The sequence below is a fragment of the Theropithecus gelada genome, chromosome 3 (genome assembly GCF_003255815.1).
Source record: "Theropithecus gelada isolate Dixy chromosome 3, Tgel_1.0, whole genome shotgun sequence".
NCBI classification, from domain to species: Eukaryota; Metazoa; Chordata; class Mammalia; order Primates; family Cercopithecidae; genus Theropithecus; species Theropithecus gelada.
This window is the reverse complement of record NC_037670.1, coordinates 164393212-164416548: the sequence shown is the minus strand read 5'-3', so window position 1 is coordinate 164416548 and position 23337 is coordinate 164393212. Positions and strand designations below refer to the sequence as shown.

The 23337-nt window shown below is 43.4% G+C and overlaps 1 protein-coding gene across 4 annotated transcripts in view; it reads right to left on the bottom strand.

Moving 5' to 3' along the window:
- TBXAS1 (thromboxane A synthase 1) overlaps positions 1-23337 on the bottom strand; it is a 199133-nt gene that overhangs the window by 131981 nt on the left and 43815 nt on the right. For 3 of the 4 annotated variants that reach the window (XM_025380315.1, XM_025380312.1, XM_025380313.1), the window contains exon 3: positions 20442-20494. In XM_025380315.1, the coding sequence (XP_025236100.1) occupies positions 20442-20494 (53 nt within the window). Of the gene's footprint in view, positions 1-20412; positions 20495-23337 lie in introns of all 4 variants that reach the window. The other variant, XM_025380316.1, reaches the window with a different exon arrangement.

The window sequence follows — 23337 nt, the reverse complement described above, 5'->3', positions numbered from 1 at the left end:
TTTTTTTTTTTTTTTTTTTTTTTTTTTTGAGACGGAGTCTCGCTCTGCCGCCCAGGCTGGAGTGCAGTGGCCGGATCTCAGCTCACTGCAAGCTCCGCCTCCCGGGTTCACGCCATTCTCCTGCCTCAGCCTCCGGAGTAGCTGGGACTACAGGCGCCTGCCACCTCGCCCGGCTAGTTTTTTGTATTTTTTAGTAGAGACGGGGTTTCACCGTGTCAGCCAGGATGGTCTCGATCTCCTGACCTCGTGATCCGCCCGTCTCGGCCTCCCAAAGTGCTGGGATTACAGGCTTGAGCCACCGCGCCCGGCCTCAGAGCGCCTCATTCTTAAGAGCAAGTGGAAGGACGGTTTTAAGCTGCCTTTCCAGGATTGGGAAATCATTTTATCCTCTTGGCTTCCCTATTACTCCTCCTGGCAGAAGGAGATTTCAACTCTGAAGCCAGACTTGAAACCTCAGAATCCTTTTTTCTCTTTATCCACATTTATCTTACTTCCAAAATTTACTCAGCCCCTGGTCATTTTCTAAAACTTGGGGCCTGCTCTATTTCACTCCCACCACCCTGGAGAGGTGGCCCCTGCAGAGGTGCCCTGTTGGCTCCGTCAGCCATGGGCCTGCCTTTGTGACTGGCCCCAGCCAGTCTTAGGTCTAGCAGGGCAAAGAGTCCTCCGTGGGGAAGCTGAGCATACAGAACCCTCAGATCACCTCCCACTTCAACTTGGTGATTCCGCCAAAAACTTCATTTGAGCTAGAGTTCCCATGATGTGATGACATCAAGACGTGTTGTCCAGATCCCCCTTCTGGGAAGGACTTGCTGTCCAGCAGCCGAGACTGTGGTCAGCAGAGTGCCTCCAGCTGTTAGCTCCTTCAGGGCCAGCCTCAGCTGCAGAGATCCATGTCACTGGGGTCACCCCCTTCCTGGGAAAGCCCATGTCCCGAGGCTGGGCTGAGTAGGAACACAGAAAGTTGGCATTTTGTCCTATTAGGAGATGACTGACAGCTTTCTCCTCCTTCCCTTCGCAGGCATGGATCCCTAGTGAACATCTCGCACCTCAAACCCCATCTCTAGAAACTGACCTGCAAGACATGGCTTTAAACAGCTCACAGACCATTAGCAAGGATAATAAAAGGATAACAAACATGTCTTCAGCCCGGCAACGAAGGCTTTCCAGTGCGTGATGATGACTGGCCAATCCATCTGTGTCCCCCTCTCCAGCCACAACTTCCATTCCCCCAACCATTCCCACCTCAAGGGCTTTTCTCTGACTGTTTTTGCTGAGTGGAACATTCTTCCCCTCACCTCCCCCTTATTCATTCTTCAAGACCTACTTCCTCCTAGAAACCTTCTCTGCCTTCGCTGGTCCATGATTCTACCCAGAATCCTATTTCCTGTTCTTTCTGGGTTTCCTGTTCTTCTCTTGTAGAAGTCAGCCGCTTTACTACCTGGCATTCTTGAGCAACTTGGCCCACGTCTGGGATTTTCTCCTAAATTAGATGTCAGCTTTCTTTGGGAAAAGAGACAAGAATGACACATTTTCTGGAGGGGATGGGTAGTCTCTCCAACCGCCATGAGCTCCATGCTGTACACGTAGCAAAGACGGAAATATTTGTTGTGTGGACAACATCTGGAGCAGAGCCAGCAGTGAGCACTTCAAGACATGGGGAAGCCGTCCCTTCTGTCTTTGTGCCATTGGGAAACATAGACATAGACCCTAAAGAGTGTAGGAAAGATCAAAAGGAAGAAGAGGGACATATCTCCCAGAAAGAACGGAGAACTGATGGTAGAAAGAGCATTGCATTTTGAATTACAGCATGGTGAATTTGGACCAATTCCTTGAATACCTGGGTCACTGTCTCTATACCTGGTAGATTTCCCAAGTATCAGGGGAAAAAAGGCATGTCTCACTGCCCTTCTTTAGGGATCTTCTTGCCTACTGCTGGGAATGTGCTTGGTTGGTCCCTGGGTTGGTTTCTAAGTGGTGAGAGCAGGGGGTTGATGAGGGCTTAGGTCACACGAGCCAGCCTGAGGGAGGCCAGAGAACCAGCTCCACCAGGAGAGTCCACAAACAGGAAGAATTCCCACTGTGATTCTCCATGCCCTGCCCTTCTCTCACACCATCTTCTGCACACTTTCCTAACCACCCCAACCCAGCCACACCCATGGAAAACGTGCAAAATGCTTATTCTGCAGAGGACTGGGTCTGCAGCAATGGTGTGGTGCATGGATGGTGGCATGGTAGCCCCAGGAGGCCTCCTGCTGCTAAGGAAAGCCCCCAGGCTTGGCAGCCCAGAGAGGTAGGATCAAGCTGTGCTCTACTTCTCAAGAGTGGTGCTGGGGCAGCGATTCTCCATCCTTTCTGGAAACAGGCAGGAAGATAGCCACTCCCTGGGCCCTCAGCTTCTTCATCTATAAGATAAAGTGGTCCTTCTCACCCTAGTGAGTTATGACTCTGTCAAGCTACAATAAAGCTTTCTCCAAAACAGAGCTATGGCTAAAAGAGAGAATTGGGCAGCAAGGGGGAAAAATATCTGAAAGAAACCTATAATGATAAACCTCCCTACTCTATTGAATATACCCGCCCATCTAATTTATTCAGTTAATAAAACTTATTCCCCAGAGGGGGCAGGCAGAGGTAAGCTACAAACCAATCTGCCCGTGTGAGCGTGGGTATATATGTGTATCTCATAACAATAAAAAAAGAGTAATTAAGAGATGTATTGAAGTGTGCAGAAATCCTGAAGGACACTGAAGATTACAATTCAAGTTACTGTCCTTGGTGCAAATGTAATTCAATGGGGAACAGATAAATAAAAATAAAGAAAAAACAAATTCAGAACAGATGTTAGGCAAGCAATTTTTTTCACAGTAAGAATCATAAACATGAAGAACAGCCTATAAGGCAAAGTCGTTGATGCAAACAGCATCAAGCTACTAAATAAATAGTTTGATGGCCCTGCAGGGACAAAGGAACATTAAAATAGTCATTTGGCTGTCCCTGAATATTTTTGCCCACACGTTATGCCCAGGCATGTATATTTGGGGGTATTGAAGGGAGCTGTGCGTGTGTGTGTCTATTCCATAGAATATGTGCAGGACATATATTTGTGAGAGTACACGGCAAAATCACCTCTCCCCAAATGATGTATGGGCTTAGAACAGGAATACAGGGGCTGGGAAAAAGCTAATGTCACTCCTGCAAAGACAGTAAGGCCAGGGGAGGAACCCCAGGGCCATGGGAAGAATGTGCTGTCCAGGGCTAGGTATAAAAAGCCCAGATGTGCAACTCTGAAAAAAGGGAAAATTTAGTGGCAGAAGAATTTCAGACACAGTAGGAGAGAAACCAGAGGCAGGGAAAAAATAATAAAGCACTGATCACAAGACTTTAGAGATGGAGGGAAGCTTCAAGATGATCATTCTAGCCCAACCCCCTCATTTCATAGCTAGGAAAATGAGGCCCAAAGAGGGGAGAGGACTGGATGAATTGTGCTGTCTCCCCTTACCCAGGCGGAGGATTCCCTGGAGACATGATGGGGAAAGGACCCACGTGCAGGACTCAAGAAGTTCACCCTGAGCTGGCGAGGTATGGGGCTCCTGAATTCGGCAGTCTCCCCAAGATGCAGGCTGGCTGCAAGAACACCTCTGAACCTGGACGGGCTGCCCTGGGAGAGCTCTGAGAGCTCCTTTGAGTCTTATGTCAGACCTGTGAGATAGGCAGGTGCTCAAGTTTGTTTTTTTTTGTTGTAGTTTTTTTGAGACTGAGTCTCATTCTGTCGCCCAGGCTGGAGTGCAGTGGCATAATCTCAGCTCACTGCAACCTCCGTCTCCCAGGTTCAAGCGATTCTCCTGCCTCAGCCTCCTGAGTAGCTGGGATTACAGGTGTGCGCCACCACACCCGGCTAATTTTTGTATTTTTTAGTAGAGACGGGGTTTCGCCATGTTGGTCAGGCTGGTCTCAAACTCCTGACCTCGTGATCCACCCAGCCTCCCAAAGTGCTGGGATTACAGCCGTGAGTCACTGAGCCCGACCTCAAGTATTTTTTAAAGGGAAGAAAATGATAAATGACTCGTTCATTCTAGTCCCATCAGTAGGGATAGCTGAGCTAAGACCAGAACCCAGATCTGGCTCCTAATCCAGTGCTCTTTCTGGTGCGGTCAGCTGACCCTAAGAATGAGGTTATGGGAGGTATCAGCTATTCAGGAGTAGGATATGAGGCAGTAACCCAAAAAGAATCCAATTAATGACTTGGGTGAGTGGAGCCTAGCTAGTGTATCAGGAGAACATGTCCCTTATCTTCTCTGTTTATCTTTTGGATCCCAAGGTGGCCTTACACAGTGTAATTGATTTTTGTATTTTGATGGGCTAACTACCGAATTGATAGAGCATAAAAGTCACCGATGGGGAAAGAGTATAAACTCCCCTTATCCAACCCTCTATTTTAATATGAAACTCTTCCCCTAATTCCTTTTCTTTGTCTCCAATAAAATAACACCATTACCAAAATTAGCCACATAACAAGACCTTCCTGTTTGAAGTTTCCTTGGAGATAAATCTGACATGAAAGACATGTACGTAGAGATGATTCTTCTGTTCACGCAACAGATTACTGAGCATCTATTATGTGTCAGGCACCATTCTAGGCACTGGGAATAGCAGCACGAACAAGAGAGCAAGTCCCCATCCTCATGGAGTTTGCATTATATCAGGAAAGCAGGTCAGTCAACAAATAATTATGTTACGTATTGTTAGGGCAAATGTCCTAAGGCAGGACTCTTTGGAATGTTGAAGAAATAGCAAGAAGAGGCAGTGGAACGGAAACAGCTTTGGATTAATAAAAAGAGCCTGTGCAACCCTGCTCACACCTCTTACTAACCACATGCCCCTCTCATTCTAGTCACTCACGTTTCTGTATGATTGAGGATAATGCACCTAGCCTGGCCAAACTCTCAGGGATGTTATTGAAATGGCCATAGGAGATACTATATTGGAGGGACATGATCCACACTGAGTGCTGGAAAACGCTTTCAGATTATTAGCAATTAATATGTAAGTGGCCTTAGGGAACAAAGACATATATATATATATATATTACAAACATAGGGCAAGATGGATAGCCCATAGAGTTTTCCCACAGGTCCATAAAGGTCCCATAAAAGGACACCCACTGCAGGGTTGCTTGCTGAGGGCTGCTGGGTATCTCCTCCTGGGACAGTGGACAGGTGAAGCAGGTACAGGCATCTGGGGAGTGTCAGGCAGCCGTGAGAAGCAGCAGACTCAATGGGAACTCTGTGCTGGACCTTGAAAGCACAGTGCTAAATGAAAAAACTAAGGAATAGAATGAAATCTACGACAGTACTATTGGCGTAAGCTAAAGATAATACTCACAAAATGATAATGCACAGTTTGCAAGAACATGTGAAAAAAAACCCACATTAAACACAATCGGAATGGTTGACTATTGGGGATGGGAAAGGGAATGAGAGAACATTGGGGATAAAAGGAAATAAATAAACAAGCAACACAGGCAGCAGTGCATTCCCAGCCTCTCCATAGCACTGCAGGATAAAAACATCCCCCAAAACATCAACTCAAAATGGAGGTAATTAGTAATTACTGGTTGTAATGTTGATAATTCACAATGGTGAAGTAAACTATTTCTATTGATGGTTGTCTTTTATGGATAATTCTTTAGGAGTAAAATGCTGGCATTTATTAGATCAGTGTTTTCTCTCAAAGCCTGTTCTTCATATCCTATCCCAAGAGATACTCTGGGCGGAACAGGGGGGAAATATTCTGTGGTCAAATAAACACTGCATCCTAAATTTCTCACTTGGAGATTGTCAAAGGACATTGTTGCATGAAAGGTTCGGAGTCATTCTACACTGAAGAGACCTCTGTTCCTTTTGCTGTTCCCCACGTAACAATTATTACTGTCAGTGGAAATGATGGTCTCAAGGACACACTGCGGGAAACACCCCATTCGATTGTTGGAGGATGGGAGGTGGAGATTCCAGATTCCAGGCATACCCTGGAGCTCCCATTCCTCTCTCCTTCCTAACACAGCTTCCTGATCCTCTGAGTGCTTCATTCCTAAGTCACCTTGGACCCAATGTCTCCTTAGCAGCTCTGCCACAGTCTGAATGTTTGTATCCATCCCCCTGACAAATTCGTATGTTGAAATCTTAAACCCCCAGATGACAGTATTAGAAGGTGGGGTCTTTGTGGGGGCAAATGGGTCATGAGGGCAGAGCCCTCTTGAATAGGATTAGTGCTCTTATAAAGGAGGCTCTAGGGAGCTCTTTCACTTTTTCCACCATGGGAAGGTGCAGTGAGAAGGCGCCATCTGTGAACCAGAAAGTGAACCTTCACCAGACAATGAATCTGTCGGTTCCTTGATGTTGGACTTCCCAGTCCCCAGGACTATGAGAAATAAATTTCTGTTGTTCATAAGCCACCCAGTCTATGGCACTTTGTTATAACAGCTTGAACACATGAGGATGAAGACAAGCTCCAACGGATTAAGAAAAAGATAAAACCATCTTTGTCTTTGCCCCGTTCAACCTCCTAATTATGGTGGAATCACCACTTTGTCTCCAGGATTTGAAGTCAGCATCAGTGATTAATGTTGACTCATCTCTTATTCGTTACAATCAATGACTTGCTGTGTTTTTCCTACAGGACGTTTTCTTTTCTTTTCTTTTTTCTTTCTTTCTTTCTTTCTTTTTTTTTTTTAAGACAGGATTACAGTGACATGATCTCAGCTCACTGCAGCCTCTGCCTCCCTGGCTCAAGCAATCCTCCTATCTCAGCCTCCAAAGTACCTGGGACGACAGGTGCACACGCCACCATACCCAGCCAATTTTTGTATTTTTTGTGGAGATGTGGTTTCACTATATTGCCCAGGCTGTCTCAAACTCCTGGGCTCAAGCAGTCTTCCCACCTCGGCCTCCCAATGTGCTAGAATTCCAGGTATGAGTCACCACACCTGGCCGCTACAGGACATTTTCTCTATAAAATTCTCCTTCTTTTCCTTCCATTTCTGATAATCTAAATGACTCTTATCTCTCTCACCTGTGCTATTAGAATGTTTTTTGCTTTTTTAAAAAATTAATTCCATCCTGCCCCTGCACCCCTTCTCCACTCTGTACCTGCACAACTTTCGTCAAATGACCCACCTCCTTAGCACCAGTCCTGAGGTCTATCTCATCTGCCACTGCCAAGGTTGTCCTCTCTACTTGTGCCCCAAACATCACATTTTCCTAGCACACGTTTGGCTTCTACTCTTCTTCTTTCTATCTCAGCCAAAACCTCTGAACTTTCTCCCATGCTTATGTGCCTGAATACACTCTTCTCCACAGACCACCTGCCATCTGTCCTTTTTTGGATAGGTATAGTGTGAGCTGACCTTTCCCAATGAGCACACACTCAATGCAGAGACTGTGGGGGTACAAGAGGGGAATTCAACATGTCATGAATAGTCATGAAGCTGGAATGTATGCCCTGTGAAACAGTGAAAGACTGTGGGAAAAAACTCAGAGAAAGAAAATTGAGAAGCCACCAATTGCAAGAGCAGGATTTTGACAAATTACTCAAGGTAGGAAGCCCAGAGATTGAAGGGTCAGTTCCAGGAAGAGAAGGAACAGTGTAGACCCAGGGAACAAGGAAGCAGAAGTCAGTAAGAGTTTCGGATACAGAAGACAAAATTTATGTGAGACACAAAGCCCACGGTGAGCTATTGGGAAAGAGGAAACCTGGAGGGGGCTGAAGGCAGAACCGAAAGGCAGACACATAAATCGTAAAGGGTTTGGCAGCGAGGAGTGAGATAAGAGGAGAAGGAGCTCTGGATGGGGACTACTGGGAATTTATTAAAGCAAACTGAATTTATCATGCAGTGCAAGCATTTGTTGATAATGGGGTGGTTTGGTTAAAAATGCACTCACTGGCCTAGCCAAAAGGAAGTTACAGGCAAAGTCACTGAGGTCATCCATTCCAATTAGAAATGTGTGGTTCACTTTGACCACTTGGGATCCAGGGCACAAGGGGAAGTATAAATTTCACCTGAGTTCACTCTCAAGGTTTGAAAACAAGAAGTAATGGCCACATAATCATGGTGAAAAGGGGACAAAAAAGCATTGCTATAAAATGTACTCCAAAGGTGAAATGGTATATGGTCACTCTGGAAAACAGTATGAGGGCTTCAAAAAGCTAAAAATAAAAATTTACTCTGTGATCTGGCAATTTCACCTCTGCATATATACCCAAAAGAACTAAAAACAGGGTCTCAAAGAGGTATTTGCACATCCATATTCAAGTAACATTATTCACAGTAGCTCCGCCATCTACAAACAAATGAATAAACAAAGGGCAGAATATGCTTACAATGGAATATTACTCAGCCTTAAAAAGGCAGTAGTTCTCCCATGTGCTACAATATGATCAACCTTGAGGATATTATGTTAAGTGAAATAAACCAGTTACAAAAGGAAAAATACCACATGATTCCACTTTACTGAGGTACTTAGAGTAGTCAAATTCGTAGAGACAGAAGGTAAAACGGTGGTTGTCAGGGCCTGGGGGAGGACGGAATGGAGAGTTAATGCTTAATGAGGACAAAGTTTCAGCTTTGCAAGATGAAAAAAATTCTGGATGTGAACGATGACGATAGCTGCACAACAATGTGAAGGTACTTAAGTAACCGACCTATACAATGAAAAATAGGATAACATATTTTATGTTATGTGTATTTTAACACGATAAAAATAATGTCCTCCAACCAAAAGTCCTTCATGTTATTCTCAATACCTAGATCTAACCGAGAAGTGGGAGACCATCAGTTCTGAAACCGTGGGTCACAGTGTTCCTCCTGCCGGCCAGGTTGTAGAGGCATGAAAATCCATGCCACCTACTCATATGAAACCTTTCTCCTGTGGGTGTTAGCTGTGGGTTCTCAGACCCTGAAGCCCTGGTACTCATGAACAGGTATGGATTTTGAGCAGGGCAGAACTCAGGATGCTAAGTATCCATTCCAGATTGGACATAAAGCATCCTTGTGGGCTCCTACGCAGAGGAGGACAAAGAGCTGAGGCTTCTTGCTCATGGGATGCTCCAAAGGACTGAAACTCTAGCAGAGAAGCCTCACCCTTTGGTGGAAGCAACTAACAATCTTTAGGCTGGAGTCTTTGGGAAGAACCTGGTGGCCATGTCAATCATCAGTCACAAGCTGTGGTCTGGCAGTGAGATGAAGAAAAGAACTTGAAGAGTTACAAGCAATCTTCAAAGGCAAATGGAAGAGCCATTCAACAGTTGCCTCTTTGTGGTGGATATGCACCAGGCATTACATTAGCCATGGAAAAGATGGAGGCAGCACAAGCCAGGGAGTACTTGGGATTTCCTTCCTGAAGCAGCCCTGTTGTGAAGTGCAGTAGTTTTGATTTAATCCTGGATGCCCACATCTCCAGTAGGCCAAGTAGTATCAAGAGGTGCTGGTGGGTGTTTTAACACAGAAGACCACAATCGCTGCATCGAACTAACATGCTATGACAAGCCATTCACCAGCCACAGATTCCAGGCAAAGGTTAATAGATTCCTTTTTAAGCTGAGGCCAAAAAAAAAAAAAAAATCATCTGCAAAGAGTGCCTCCTTAGCGGTTAATGTGGGGGGCCTGGAGAACATGTCAGAGAGTCAGACCTTTATAAATAGGCCAATAAACTGACAGCCTTACTCAGGGTGGAAAAACTTCATAGAGTGGGTTGCAAAATTCTTGCAGCTTGAGGGTGAGATGGAAGAGAAGTTGTTAGGAGCACGGTCTTGAGATGCGAAGAATAATCAAAGAACTTATTTTCGTAGTTAAGTTTATATTATCTGCCCTAGGCAAGCAGGCATCATAAAACTTGGTGGGGCCTTGCTAAGGAATTACTTTGTGTGCTATAGAAATGTTACACGTAAGACTGATCAGGAGTAATTGGAATGCATAGTAAACAACCCAAACTTTAAAAGATTTAAAGATCCTAAGGAAGAAAGAAGAATATGTTCCAGTTTAAAGGCGAACGTCAAGCATTCAAAATTTAGTAGAATTTCAAACATGTATGTGGTGGTGTATGACTTTTTTTGCTTGAAAGTTCACACTAGTATCTGGAGTTAATTTGGTTTTAGACATTTAGATTCCTTTACCTTTTGCCCTATGTGAGTAGCAAGATTTAGAACTGGTTTTTAATCAAGCAAGGATTTCTAAGAACTTGTTTGGAAGAAGTTTCTCTGCTCACAAAATAGTGATGGAAGAGGAACTTTAAGCTCTAGGTGAATTGAGAACTCACTGCTTTTTCTAATTTAGTAATATTTTCTTTTAAATTATGAAATCAAATATGGCTTGTCATTCTTCTTTTTAGATAGAATAGGAATACTATTTGCATTCTCAATCAGAGTGAAGAGCCCTAAGAATTGGGTAAATGTGTGCACTTTTTGAGACTGTCTGTGCAAAGTTCTTGACAAAAGATATATGCATAAAGCCATGTGCTTTCTGGACCTACTTCCAGATGGGAGAATGTCTTGACAAATGTCACAGTGATTCATGACTATTTTACATCCTCTATTATGCATTTTGGGTTGAACAACTTGGATTTGTTGCAGGTACACTTCAATTAAATATGGAATTTATTATTTGAAGATATTAGCTCGAAATAGAGCTTTTATGCAACTTTAATCGAGACATTCTATTGATTGGGAACACACCTGCACAGAGCTGTCACTTAGAGAATAAAGAAGGTACTGATGCCATATTCGATAGTTACTGATGAGGAATGAGTTAGTTCCCTTCCACCTTGAACGTGATACACAGTTCTCCACGGTAGATTTTGGATGTGAATATCAAGGAATGCAAAATTAAAAATCTGTGGCTGACGCTCCAGCCGCTGCAGTCCTCTCTCCTTTCCAGCCAGGTGCTCTGTCCCTCACCTGCAGACCCAGCCCTGGCCCCAGAAGCAGGAACAACCTCCCGCCGCACATCATGAGACTGGATGCCTCCCCGGCATGGATCTGTTCCAACCACAATGGACCTTTCCTCCCTGACTGATACTGGAGATTAGGTCTGGCTTCTGAGTCCTGGGCCTCACATGATGCTGTGAGTCTTAGAACTGAATGTCAATCCCTGATTCGTCCACAGACCCCTCCCCGCTGAGACCCTGCTGTACTACCTAAACTCCTTTCTCAGGGCTGGGGGCTTCTCAGCTTCCTGAACCACCCACCAGTGGGGCCCTGGGGTCCACTGACAGCCGCCTCATCGCTGCTCCTGGATGCCTGACTACTGTCCAGCTGACACCTTCCCGGTGCACAGCTCTCTCCTGGACTGTCCACTGTGGCCAATGTTTGCTAGAATGGGGAGCACCGTCTTAGTCTTTAAACGCGGCCCTTCACCCACAGCAGGAAGTAGCAGGGAGCTGCTCTCTCGGTACCCACAGCCTGGTCAGTTTTCCATAGCTAGCTTACGCCGGCAAATGGGATTATTTCCAGTTTCCAGACCGTTCCTTCCTGCTGCTCCAACTCCCTGGGAATAAGTAATCAGCTGGCCACACCTACCTGGGAGAAGATATCCACATCAATTACTTAGATATTTACGCCCAATGCAAAAATCTAACAGAGAGATGTCTTAAATGGTCAATTAATATATTTGTGTTAGCTTCTTAGCATGATTCCGAGTTAAGGCTTGGAAATAATTTCAATAATAGTTGAACTTGTGATTTTAAAGAATAAGAAGGTGCCATAGGGTGGGAGGTGCCCAGCCTGGGCCCACAGTCAGGTGCGGGAGCCTGGTCTCTGCAGGAGGAGTGCTTCCGCTGGAATTCGGCTTCAGCGGCGGACAGTGGGCTTGTAGTGATTTTGTCAGAGGTTTCTCAGAATCTTAAACAACAAAGAGGCAAACACAAGGGCCTCTAACAATTTTCTGATGCACACTGATAGGGACTGTGTCATTGGCTTGTTGTCATCCAGTTTATGACTGGAAAGGACTTCAGATATCATCTGGCCCTTTGCTTCTCAGATTGCTGATTTTGACTCACTAGTGGTCATGAAATCAATTTAATGGGCTGTGACCAGCTTGTAAATGTTTTGTTTTTTACGGATAGAATACAATACAATAGAATAGAACAAAGTGGTTCTTATACTGTGAATAAGGTATTCTTCTGTAAAACTTTTATTTCAAGTGTATGTGTGTGTATTAGATAACAATGTGGTTAATATATTATTTACTGAGGCTCGTGATTAAACAGCGTCAAAGTCACCGACTTAGTCCAAATCCCACCTTTTACATCTAAGAGAACTAAAGCTGGAGAGGGGAAGTGAAAGGTAACAAGCAGTAGAGAGAAAGAAAGTTGAAGCTGGGATTTTAACCGCAGATTTCTATTGTAAGCTATCATGCCCTGTTGGATGTTTCTACCCAAAGAAGAGGGAATTAATACAGGTTCTTGATCTTTGTGAGAGTGGGTCACAAAGACTTGGACAGCAGTAGTCATTAAAATATGCAACAACCATCACCCACATGCTGTTATAGAAGGAGGATGGAGGGCCTGGCTAACACGGTGAAATCCCGTCTCCTCTAAAAATACAAAAAATTCTCCCGGCGTGCAGGTGGGCGCCTGTAGTCCCAGCTACTCTGGAGACTGAGGCGGAGCTTGCAGTGAGCCGAGATCACGCCACTGCACTCCAGCCTGGGCAACAGAGTGAGACCCTGTAAAAAAAAAAAAAAGAGGATGGGGGAAATAAACTGGTATAAAATAAATGGGCTGAAACAAGAAGTCAGAAGTCCAGAAAATTAGATAAACTTCAGAAGCGTCTTTGGATCAAGACTAGGAAAGAAGGTGGTCTTAAATCATAAGAAAGCACGGAAGCTTTGTAGCAATACACTATTTGGTATAACGAGATCATGTTGGTAGCAGGTAAAGGTGAAGAATCTATGAATGGTTCATTCAAGAAAAGTGGGACTCAAATCAAATTCCTCCATCTCTTTGGTCTAAGCCACTTATCTTTGGACAATTGTTCCTTTGATAATTCCACCTATTGGGCAGAGTGCTCGGCTTGGTGATAGCTGTCCTGTGGACAACTTTCCTCCTATTCTCCAAGGCCTCCTAAAACATCAGCACACTAACTCGGGGCATTCACTTTTAGAGAATAATGGCCCCCTAAAATGCAATAATGCAGTGTAGTGAATTCCAGTCATTTAAAAAATGTGCTCTTACAGGCTTAGTGTTCATGATTAAGCTATTTTGACCAGTGAGAATATTGATATTTCACTCACTGAATGATGCTCAATAATTATGACCTACAGACCATCATGATGGTCTCACATGAATTTTGCTTTCAGATTCACATTATTGGGAACTGCAATGCACAACTTTGCTTTCCATGCTTTCATGAAAGCCAGCTTTCACCAAGCTAGGGGACCCAAATATTGCCCACAGTTTGGCCTCATGGCCAGAGATGTTAGGATAATTCAGAACTTCTGTGTTTAATTCCACTGTTTCAAGGCTATTGTGTTTTCTCAATGATCATAGCATATTTTCATTTTCATCAATTCCTCTCAGAATTGAGCCACATTTTTGGGTCAAACATTTAGTAAATGAGCCTCATACTGAGGCTTGCACTTTATATCAGCTGCAAAAACCTAAAGTTTGACTCCTTAGCATCAGTGTCTGGGATGCTCTTATGCAACGGTGGCTTAATTTCCACCATTCTTCAACATCTACGATTCTACTGAGCTCAGTCCAGTTTAAAAGCAAGTGCGATCTCTAGGTGTCAGCTGCCCAATTTGAGTCTAAATACTTGTGTTTTCTTGGACAAATCAGCAATAGTTTCCACCCTACCCTGTCCTCAGCCACATTTTCAAGCCCAGTGAATTCAGATGTCTCATATTGTCTAAGTCAAAGATCAAGCACGTCCAACAGGTGAGTCTTTCAGAGCCCTTCAACTCCTGTGGTTCTTGATCCATAGTGGTAGGCCAGGAAATCTCCCACAGTGGATGACATAGCCATCTGCCAGTATTAAAGTAAACCATCTCTATGCTGTTCTTCAACCCCATCTAAATAGTACATAAACATGATGGTTAAGAGCAATTACATGAAAAGTGTTCACACCTTAGTCACTTCCGGAACACAAACTCTCCTAATGGATGGCACCATGGAAACTGAGCTTTAAAAAGTGTTGAAACGACCTTGTTATTTTGATTTCTGATGCCACATGCTTTTCCTTATGTATCCCAAAGTTCTCAACTTCCTCACTGCCTGGTGACAAGGTGCTATTAGTTCATGCATGCTAGCTAATTAAATTTAAAAAATGGTGCTAAAAACCTCCAACTTGGAGGCATATGAGACACCTCCCCCTCCTGTGGTGTGAACTTTGAAGCTAAGTGTCAGGCCCTTTATACCAAAGGCTTATTTATTTGCTAAATTGATTTTTTTTTTTTTTCAGTATGGGACCTAAGGTTCTTTGGGAGATAGATTGCTTCAGGCTTTGATATTACAAAGATGTTCTTAGAACACCCTACCGCAGCTAGGTACAAGAAGCTACAAGCGTGACATCCAGATAAGGATATTCAGTGCAGCCCTGGCTTGTAATTAAGCAGTACAACAGAACAGAGAAGTCAGAAATACACCTAGGAATTAATAAACGATAAAAGTGACATTTCAAATCAATTGGAAAAGGATGAAGTTTTAGATGGAACTCTACCCTCTGGGGGGAAAAAAGGGTGTGTCCCTAACTCCATCTTCCAAACAAATTCCTCATATGTCAAACATTCTATGTTTTAAAAATACAATTTAAAAAACTAGAAAAATGGAAGTTTATGAAAAAATATCCTTGGTGGAGAAAACCTTTCTGAGTAAGATACAAAATGTAGACACTGCTAAAATCAACTAAAGTCAACAACACAGAAACAAACGTTTTCTGATTGGAAGAAATACATAATAAGCAAAGTCAAAGGCAATGATAAAGAGGAGAAAATATTTAAGGCATATAAAAGGCTACTTTCTTTAATATGCAAAGAGCTTCTACAAATAAAGTGGGAAAAGATCAATAACCCAACAGAGAAGTGCCAAACGATCCCTCACAAAACAAAATACACTGCATTTTAAACATGGGAAAAGATACTCAAACTTGCTCATAATTAGAGAAATGCACCTTGAAATTGCAGCAATATACCATCAAATGGTACAGATTTAAAATTGTGACCACACATTTTAGTGACAAGTATGGAAGGAACATATGCATATTTATGGGAGTCTAAACTGATATAATCCCTAGAGAGAACAATTTGGTCATATTTATCAAAATTAAAAACATAGACTATCTTTGACCTAATAATTCCATTTCTAGGAATTTATCTTGAATGCTAACCCCAGACATCTATGATGTGTATACGAAAATCTTCACTGCAATGATATTTGTAAAAGTAAGAGATATTTATCAATTGAGAACTTGTTTTAAAAATTAGGATACATTCATACAAGAAAATCCTTAAAAATACTACATAATTTAACAGGAATGAATGAAGCAAAATGAGACAATTTCCTAAATACCATTAATGAACAAAGCAAGATAAGGAACAGCATGTATTATATATTATCCATTTGACTATAAAGAAATGTTTAACAGAGGTTGCCTCTGTGAAGGAGCAGCTGGGCCCTAGGGTGGGAGCAAGTGTACTTTTTTCTTACATTCATTTGTACTTTATGAATTCTGTACAAAGTTCATGCTTACCTACTACCTACAACGTGATGCTCCGATGGGAGTATATGAGGTTATGCAACAAGGCCAGCATCATGAAGGGATCCAGGGATGCAGGTGCCACTTACCAAAATGGAGCGGCATAGGTGATGGATGCCAGGAAGTGTGAAAGTCAAGTTCAACAAGAGGGAGCCAAGATAAAAACTAAAGTGATGTGGGGGGAAGAAGAAATGGGGATGAGGCTAAGTAAAAGTAGAACAATAGAGCAAGCATTTAAAAGACAATCAAATAGGCTAGATATGTTGACTCATGCCTGTAATTCCAACATTTTGGGAGGCCGAGGCACGTGGATCACTTGAGGTCAGGAGTTTGAGACCAGCCTGGCCAACATGGTGAAGCCCTGTCTCTACCAAAAATACAAAAATTTGCTGGGCATGGTGGCACATGCCTGTAATCCCAGCAACCTCATGGGCTGAGGCACCAGAGAATCACTTGAACCTGGCAGGTGGAGGTTGCCGTGAGCTGAGATCGTGCTACTGCACTCCAGCCTGCATGACAGAGCAAGATTCTGCCTCAAAAAATCAAAATAAAACAAAACAATGCACACACACACACACACACACAAACAATGAAATAAAGGGAAAAGGAGCTTTGAATGGGGGCCTTTAGGAGTTGCTAATGATCTAAACTTAGGGTGCTGTGTAAGTATTTATTCTTACTTAACTATAAGTAATTAATAAGGCTTATCATCTACTGGGTTACAAAGTCCAGCTACAAATTGGAGGGAATATAATCTCTATCCAAACAGGATATATTGAATATATATCAATATATGTTTATATTCAATATTGATATATATTGCATATAAACCATATTCAATCACCAATGTATGACGATAACGTTGATTCTGTTCTTACAGAGTTTGGGAGGGAATATAAATCCAACTTGGGGCTCATTCTTAGCCTGAAGGAGATAACAAGTAATCATTAATCAATGAAGGTTATCCAAAGCAATAAAGCCTTGCCTTCTTTGTGGTATGTGGCCAGGCTGCTGTGCAATTCAGGAGAGTTTTTTATCAGGTATCCCCACGACTAATAGTTGTATAGGTATCCACACCAGTCCTCCTGCTTTACATTCAAGTTCAAAGAAGGCAGAGACACCGTGTGTAGTTTTATTTACACAGAACCTGGCAAAGCAGGCCACATAAGTAGACACTTGGTGAAGATATTTTGTTCTTGATGATGGTGGTGGTGATGGTGGTGGTGGTGGCAGTGTTGGTGGTAACGATAAGCATCGATGTTATCTGCCCATCCTGATGGAAACCTTCTCCAGCCCTATTGTCCCCATGGCAGGGAGTGGGGGAGGGGATAGAGTAAGGAGTCAGTTTCCAGTTTTGAGCCTCAAACTCTGAGTTGCTAGGGTGACAACCAGATAATAAGTATACATTGTCATCATATTTGGCTTTCCAGTCTAGAGCAGTGAGATTTGCCCTGCCCATTTTTCTCCCAACATTCAGTGCCAAGCTGTCATCTAAAGGCCCTACGCATCTCTACATGACATCAACAGTGTAATGTGGCATTTCACTTGTCAAATGATGAATCAATCTATTATTTCAGTTTTTAAGAGGATCAAGCTGGGATTGATTATATTTCCTAGTAATAAAAGTAGCCTAAAAACTAATGTAATTTAAATTAAATTGTTCTCTGCAAGAAGAGTCTTTGTTGTTCATTGAGCATAGTCCATTCCCAATCAGTGAAACTACGTTGCTAAAATTTAAGCAGTAAGAAAATAACATTTAGAGTTAGAAAAGACATTCAACTTAGACTGGTTCAACCCTTTCATTTTTACACCGCCACCATATTGCCTCTAAATCTGGGAGTAGACACATTTAAAAAGAAGTCAGCGTTTTATGGCTCATCTTTTTTTTCCAAAGGAGGAAGGTTGATAGCTTTATAGGAAGAAATTATGCCATCACCTTTCTTTTTTCCTTTTCACTAGAAGTGGGAACAAAGGATGGAGATGATACTGCAATTTTGATCTCTATAACCTCATTTGAAATCATTCCCTATGATTTAGGTTTTCTTGAAATGAAAAGGATAAATTGTGTTAACTTAGTTAAAGTTGGAGGAAAAAGTTGATTGGATATCCTGTTGTCAAGGAAACCAGTTCGCTCCACCTCTCCTATCTCTCTCTCTCTCTCTCCTTCTCTCTCTCTCTTTCTCTCTGTCTCTTTCTGTCTCCTTTTCTCTCTCTTTCTCTCTCCCTGTCATTTTCTCTCTTTCTCTCCTTCTCTCTCTTTTTCTCTCCTTCTCTCTCTCTCTCTCTCTCTCTCTCTCACACACACACACACACACACACACACACACACACACACAACTGGTTCATACAGTGCCCTTTAAACTCTTCATCTGGCATTTAAAAATTATTTTTAAATACCCAAAGGCTCTACTTTGGATATCTGTACAAGAAGCACTCAAGAAAATTGGTTCCTAGAATTCAAACTCAGTCAGGACTTTTTCTGATTCTGGTGAAGGCACCGTCATTCTGAGTCAGTGCTGTGTCTCAGAAGCACATGAGACAGTCTCTAAGTCATTGCCAAGTCAGCTGCAGAATGAGACTGTTGGAAAGAAAGAGCTGGAATGAGAAGCTTTAAAAAGCAATAGGCTGGGCGCGGGGGCTCACGCTGTAATCCCAGCACTTTGGGAGGCCAAGATGGGCGGGTCACTTGAGGTCAGGAGTTTGAGACTAACCCGGCTAACATGGCGAAACCCCGTCTCTACTAAAAATACAAAAATTAGCCAGGCATGGTGGCAGGAGGCCACTGTCCGGGAGGCTGAGGCAGGAGCATCGTTTGAGCTCAGGAGGCAGAGGTTGCAGTGAGCCGAGATCGCGCCACTGCACTCCAGCCTGGGCGACAGAGCAAGACTCCATCTCAAAAACAAACAAATAACAACAACAACAAAACAACAACAACAACAACAACAACAAAACAAAAAAGCAATAGAACCACACAACGGTAAGAGAAAGGTAGACAGTTCACTCTCTTCAGCCTTTATCGAGCACCTATCACACTTAAAGCAAGAAGTTATGCACTAAAAAGTAAAAATTAAAAAGTAAGTGAAGGCCAAGTTGAAAGAGATCTTAGGGAGTGCAGTAGGGCTGCTTGTTATTTAAAGACATGCCTTGCCTCCCCACTCATCCTTCCGAGGAGTACACCTCCCTGCTCCATGAGTGTCAGACTGGGCCAGGTGCCTTGCTTTGGCTTCAAAGTGGCCACAGTGCTCTCCTACCCACATCTTGGGTTTAGCCATGTGACTTGGTTTGACCAATAGGATATAAACTGAAATGATGCAGCAGAAATGTATCATGTTCTTGCACCATCAGCCTTCCTCTCTTGAGTCTTTGCCTTTACCGTGAGAACCTGCCAGCCGAGCTTACACTTCCAAGGAGGATGAGAGACATGCAGAGCCTTGGTGACCCACATGAGACCTCCCCAGCAGATACACCCAGAAGTCCAGCAGAGCCAACCAGCCAAGTGCAGCTTAGGCCAGCCAACTCCAGCTGACCCTTAGACACATGATAAATCATAAATTGTTGCTTATGTCACTGAGTTTTGGGGTAGTCTATTATGCAGCAATGACTAATACAGAGAGCATCTTAACATCTTAATTTGTTACTTTTTCAGGGCCACATAGCAAACCAAAAAGTAGGTAGAAGAACTTGACCGAAACTATGGGCCTCCTAGGTGGGGCCATTTCCCTAAAGAGGACAAGCCAATCCCTTTCAAACATGGTATCAGGAGAACAGACATCACGAATCCTATGGAGACAGGACCCTCAAATCACTGGAGCCCATTGGAATGTACGTCAGCAACACAGGAGAACTTTAATGCACCTACAAAAGTGATTGCTGACCCAGAGGTCTAGGAAAAGCTGCAAAAAAATCGCTCAGTGGCTGAGGAGAAGCTGTGTGAAAACCTACTGAAATGATTAGGACTTCAGTGTGGGAAGACACATGTTGAGAATCAATGCAATTCAAGCCTGTTAAATCTTGAATAGAGTAAGTGGTCTGAATGTGCGTTTGCTCACCAGAATCTGGAATTTTAGAAACGAAGGAGCATAAAGGGAGAAATTCAGGGAAAACAAAGAGAAGGGCTATATTACTTTACACGGCCAAGAACTAGGGTGACCATATGCCCCAGCATATCCGGGATAGTCTTAGTTGACACGGTCATCCTGGGGTAGTTATTAATAGCACTTCCTTTCACTTTCGAAAGGGAACTAGACTGGGTAATAAACTACACGGTCATGTTGCTGGCAGCACACTTTCCCCATGGGCTGAAGGACCCGAGTCTGAGTAAGGTTCAGATACGCTCATGGGATATGACCTGCTGCGCACCATCAAGGCAAGTTGGACAGTTTGTGCTCTGAGGCAAGGGGGCCACCACATCCCGTGGCAACAACCCTCAGCACAGCAGGGGGAGATGATGATGTGCCCGGCCCAGCAAGGCTGCAAAGCCTGGAAAGTGGTATTCTTTCAGGCCAGCACAGTTCCCCCATGGGCAACCCCAGGGTCTTCTCTAGAAGCCTTGTCTGTACTGCAGGACACCCTCTTTGTGGGCCCTTTGGAAAATAGAAACACATACAAATTCCTAATCTTGGCATTTCTTCCATATCAGTTCAACATGTGAAAATCAAAATATCGTACATAATAGAAACGTTGAGTGTCCTTCTTACCCACACAGAGGTCCATACAGCTTTCTGAGCTCCATTTGGCTTTCCCAGAAACCCTGAAGGAAACACAGTGCTATAGTAAGAATAAGATTAAGCTAAATTCCAATTATTCAAACTTATTCAGAAAAAAATCTGGAACAGCAAGAACACAATTACAGAAACAATAAAAAAGAATGGAAGTTACATTGCTTTCAAGTACTTTGAAATATTGTAATAAACAAACGGCTTAAAAAATGGCCATGTAAAAGTCTTGGACAGGAGAGATCACCAGTTCTTAAACTACTTATGAATACTTGCTGCTAAAATATTCAAAAAGTTTGCTTTCTCAACTATAACATTGCCCTCTGAAATTTGATTTAGCATTATCATATGGCCCTTTTTACTGCCACTATATGTAACTTCTACTGAGTCTATCAAAATTGTCACAAATTCTGAATTATCATGATTCATTCAAGTTAAACTTTAATTAAATTCAACATGTTTGAGATATATAAGACAAAATGCTAGACACTTTTTTTTTTTTTTTTTTTTTTGAGACAGAGTTTTGCTCTGCCACCCAGGCTGGAGTGCAGTGGTGTGATCTCAGCTCACTGCAACCTCCACCTCCCAGGTTCAAGCGATTCTCCTGCCTCAGCCTCCTGAGTAGCTGGGATTACAGGCATGTGTCACCACACACGGCTAATTTTTGTACTTTTAGTAGAGACAGGATTTCACCATGTTGGCCAGGCTGGTCTGGAACTCCTGACCTCAGGTCATCTGCCTGCCTTGGCCTCCCAAAGTGCTGGGATTACAGGTGTGAGCCACCGTGCCTGGCTAGACACATTTTATAATGGGAAAGAAGTGTAGCTGGGTTGAAGGAGGGGTGGAAAATGCTAGATCCATTGTGTGGTGGGAATGGACTAGACCTGAAAATACTCATGAGTTGGGGTGGGGGTTGGGGATGGCAAATGGTAGATTTGTGTTGTGAGAATGGAGTATGTGGCAGATACGTAAGGGGTGGAATGAAGGTGGAAAGTTGGGGGGTTAGAAGAGTGGATGTCCTGCATGGAAACACATGCCTTTCTCACTAAATCTACTGAATTCTGCAGCCTAAGCTTGCCATACATCAAGGAAAGCATATATGAATATAAAAATAGTCACCGAAATTACTATGTTCTAGAAAGAACTTGGCAGGGCTTGTAGCTGTGAGGATGGCGGGCTGCAAAGGAGCATATGTGGAGGCTCTCCAGAGGCGGGAGCACAGCGTTCTCCTCACATCGACAGCTACGCTGTTTTCCTCAGAATGTTAATACCAAATTAATTACTCCGCGGAATACAACTGATCGTTTCCCCCCAGAAATGTGTGAAATGCATTTTCTTTAGCTTTCCGATCTGGTTTGTTGTTCTATCTTGACACTTTAAAATTTCTTCACACTTATTTCAAGGGGCTAACAGGAAGCCTCATTGAGATTGTTGTTTGTGAGCTTAAAAGTTGTGAACTGCCCACCCCAGAGAGAGAGATGAGAGGAGAAGGTGTTTAAAAACACTAGAAAGACAGAAACAACAATGACAAATCATGGAAAAGGTGATGGACACAGAAAGGAATGGAAAAGAAATAATTAGGAAGGTGGGAGCAGAAAAGGACAGAAAGAGCAGCTTTCTTTTCTATCTAGTGCCAAGGACCAGCCTTTCCGGAGGTAGGGATGGGGAAATTCTAGAGATGTTGAAGAGATATTATCAGGATTGTCCCAAATGTAGTCTTCCTGCCTTTGTTTGGCTTGGTGGTTCTTCCCACGCAGGGTCTTCTGGCTCCTGGTGTTCGGTCTGGAGTCAGTGTCCCCGTGACTTATCTGAATAAGCCATCTGGCTTCTGAGAAAACCGAATGTGAGAAAAAGTAACCGTAGACCATAAAGTCCTGACCTATATCTACAAATGTCTGCTGGCCATTTCCACCGGTATGTCACTCTGGCAAAAACTTATCTTCTCCCTGAACCACTCCCCTGCGCAACGTTTTATTTCCGTCAACCCACGGCCATTCTCCCCGCTCCCCTGGCTCAAAGCTTAGACTTATGTTTCACTCACTTTGCCTTGAATTCTCTACACTAATTTGCCACAAGAGTTCTTCATTTTGCTCCCAATTATCCATCTCTTTTCACTCTCATCACCTCCTAGTCTGAGCCATCGTGGCTTCACCCCTGGGATTCAGCAACATTTGGGTTCTACAGCACTAACCTATATTCTTCTTCCCTGCAGAGTGTAGTCCATTTCAAAGTCCCTCTCCTTCTCAAAAATGTTAACACACAAATAGTTCTTCACTTGCCTTCCTATCCTGTAAGCATCTAGTCCCCCTTTCTCTCACCCAACTACATTGTCCAGTGCACCCTAACATTTGGCCTCTAGTTAGTCCAGGCTGCTGGTCAACCTGAGCCGTCATTCTTATGTTGGTGCACTCACATATATGGTGCCGCCCACCTGGTGTGCGTATCCTCGTCTCTATGTCCACAGCCCCTGAAGGACCTCCTTCTTCAGGAAGTTCCCTAGGATGATTGTAGCCCTGACAGATCACCCTCTCCTCTGACAGAAGACCACAGCTACCGTCTATACTACCCTATCTAGTGCTAGGATGTATCTCATCTGGTGTTGCACGCCATCATTTGACAGTGCGCTTGAGGCCACAAGTAATCTCTTCTTCTACACTCTAGGGTCTGTGTATTTAGACAAGCAATACATGGTATTTGGGGGAAATGGGTAAGTGAATGGATGACAGGACTCAATACATATTGATAGTGATAAGAGATAGATTCTTGCCATCACATAAAAATTCATAATAGTAGAGGAGGGATCATGGCATCACAGAATACCTTTACCACTCGAGGTGTGGGGACCTGGACAAGACCAACGTTTCATGCAGAAAGCCTG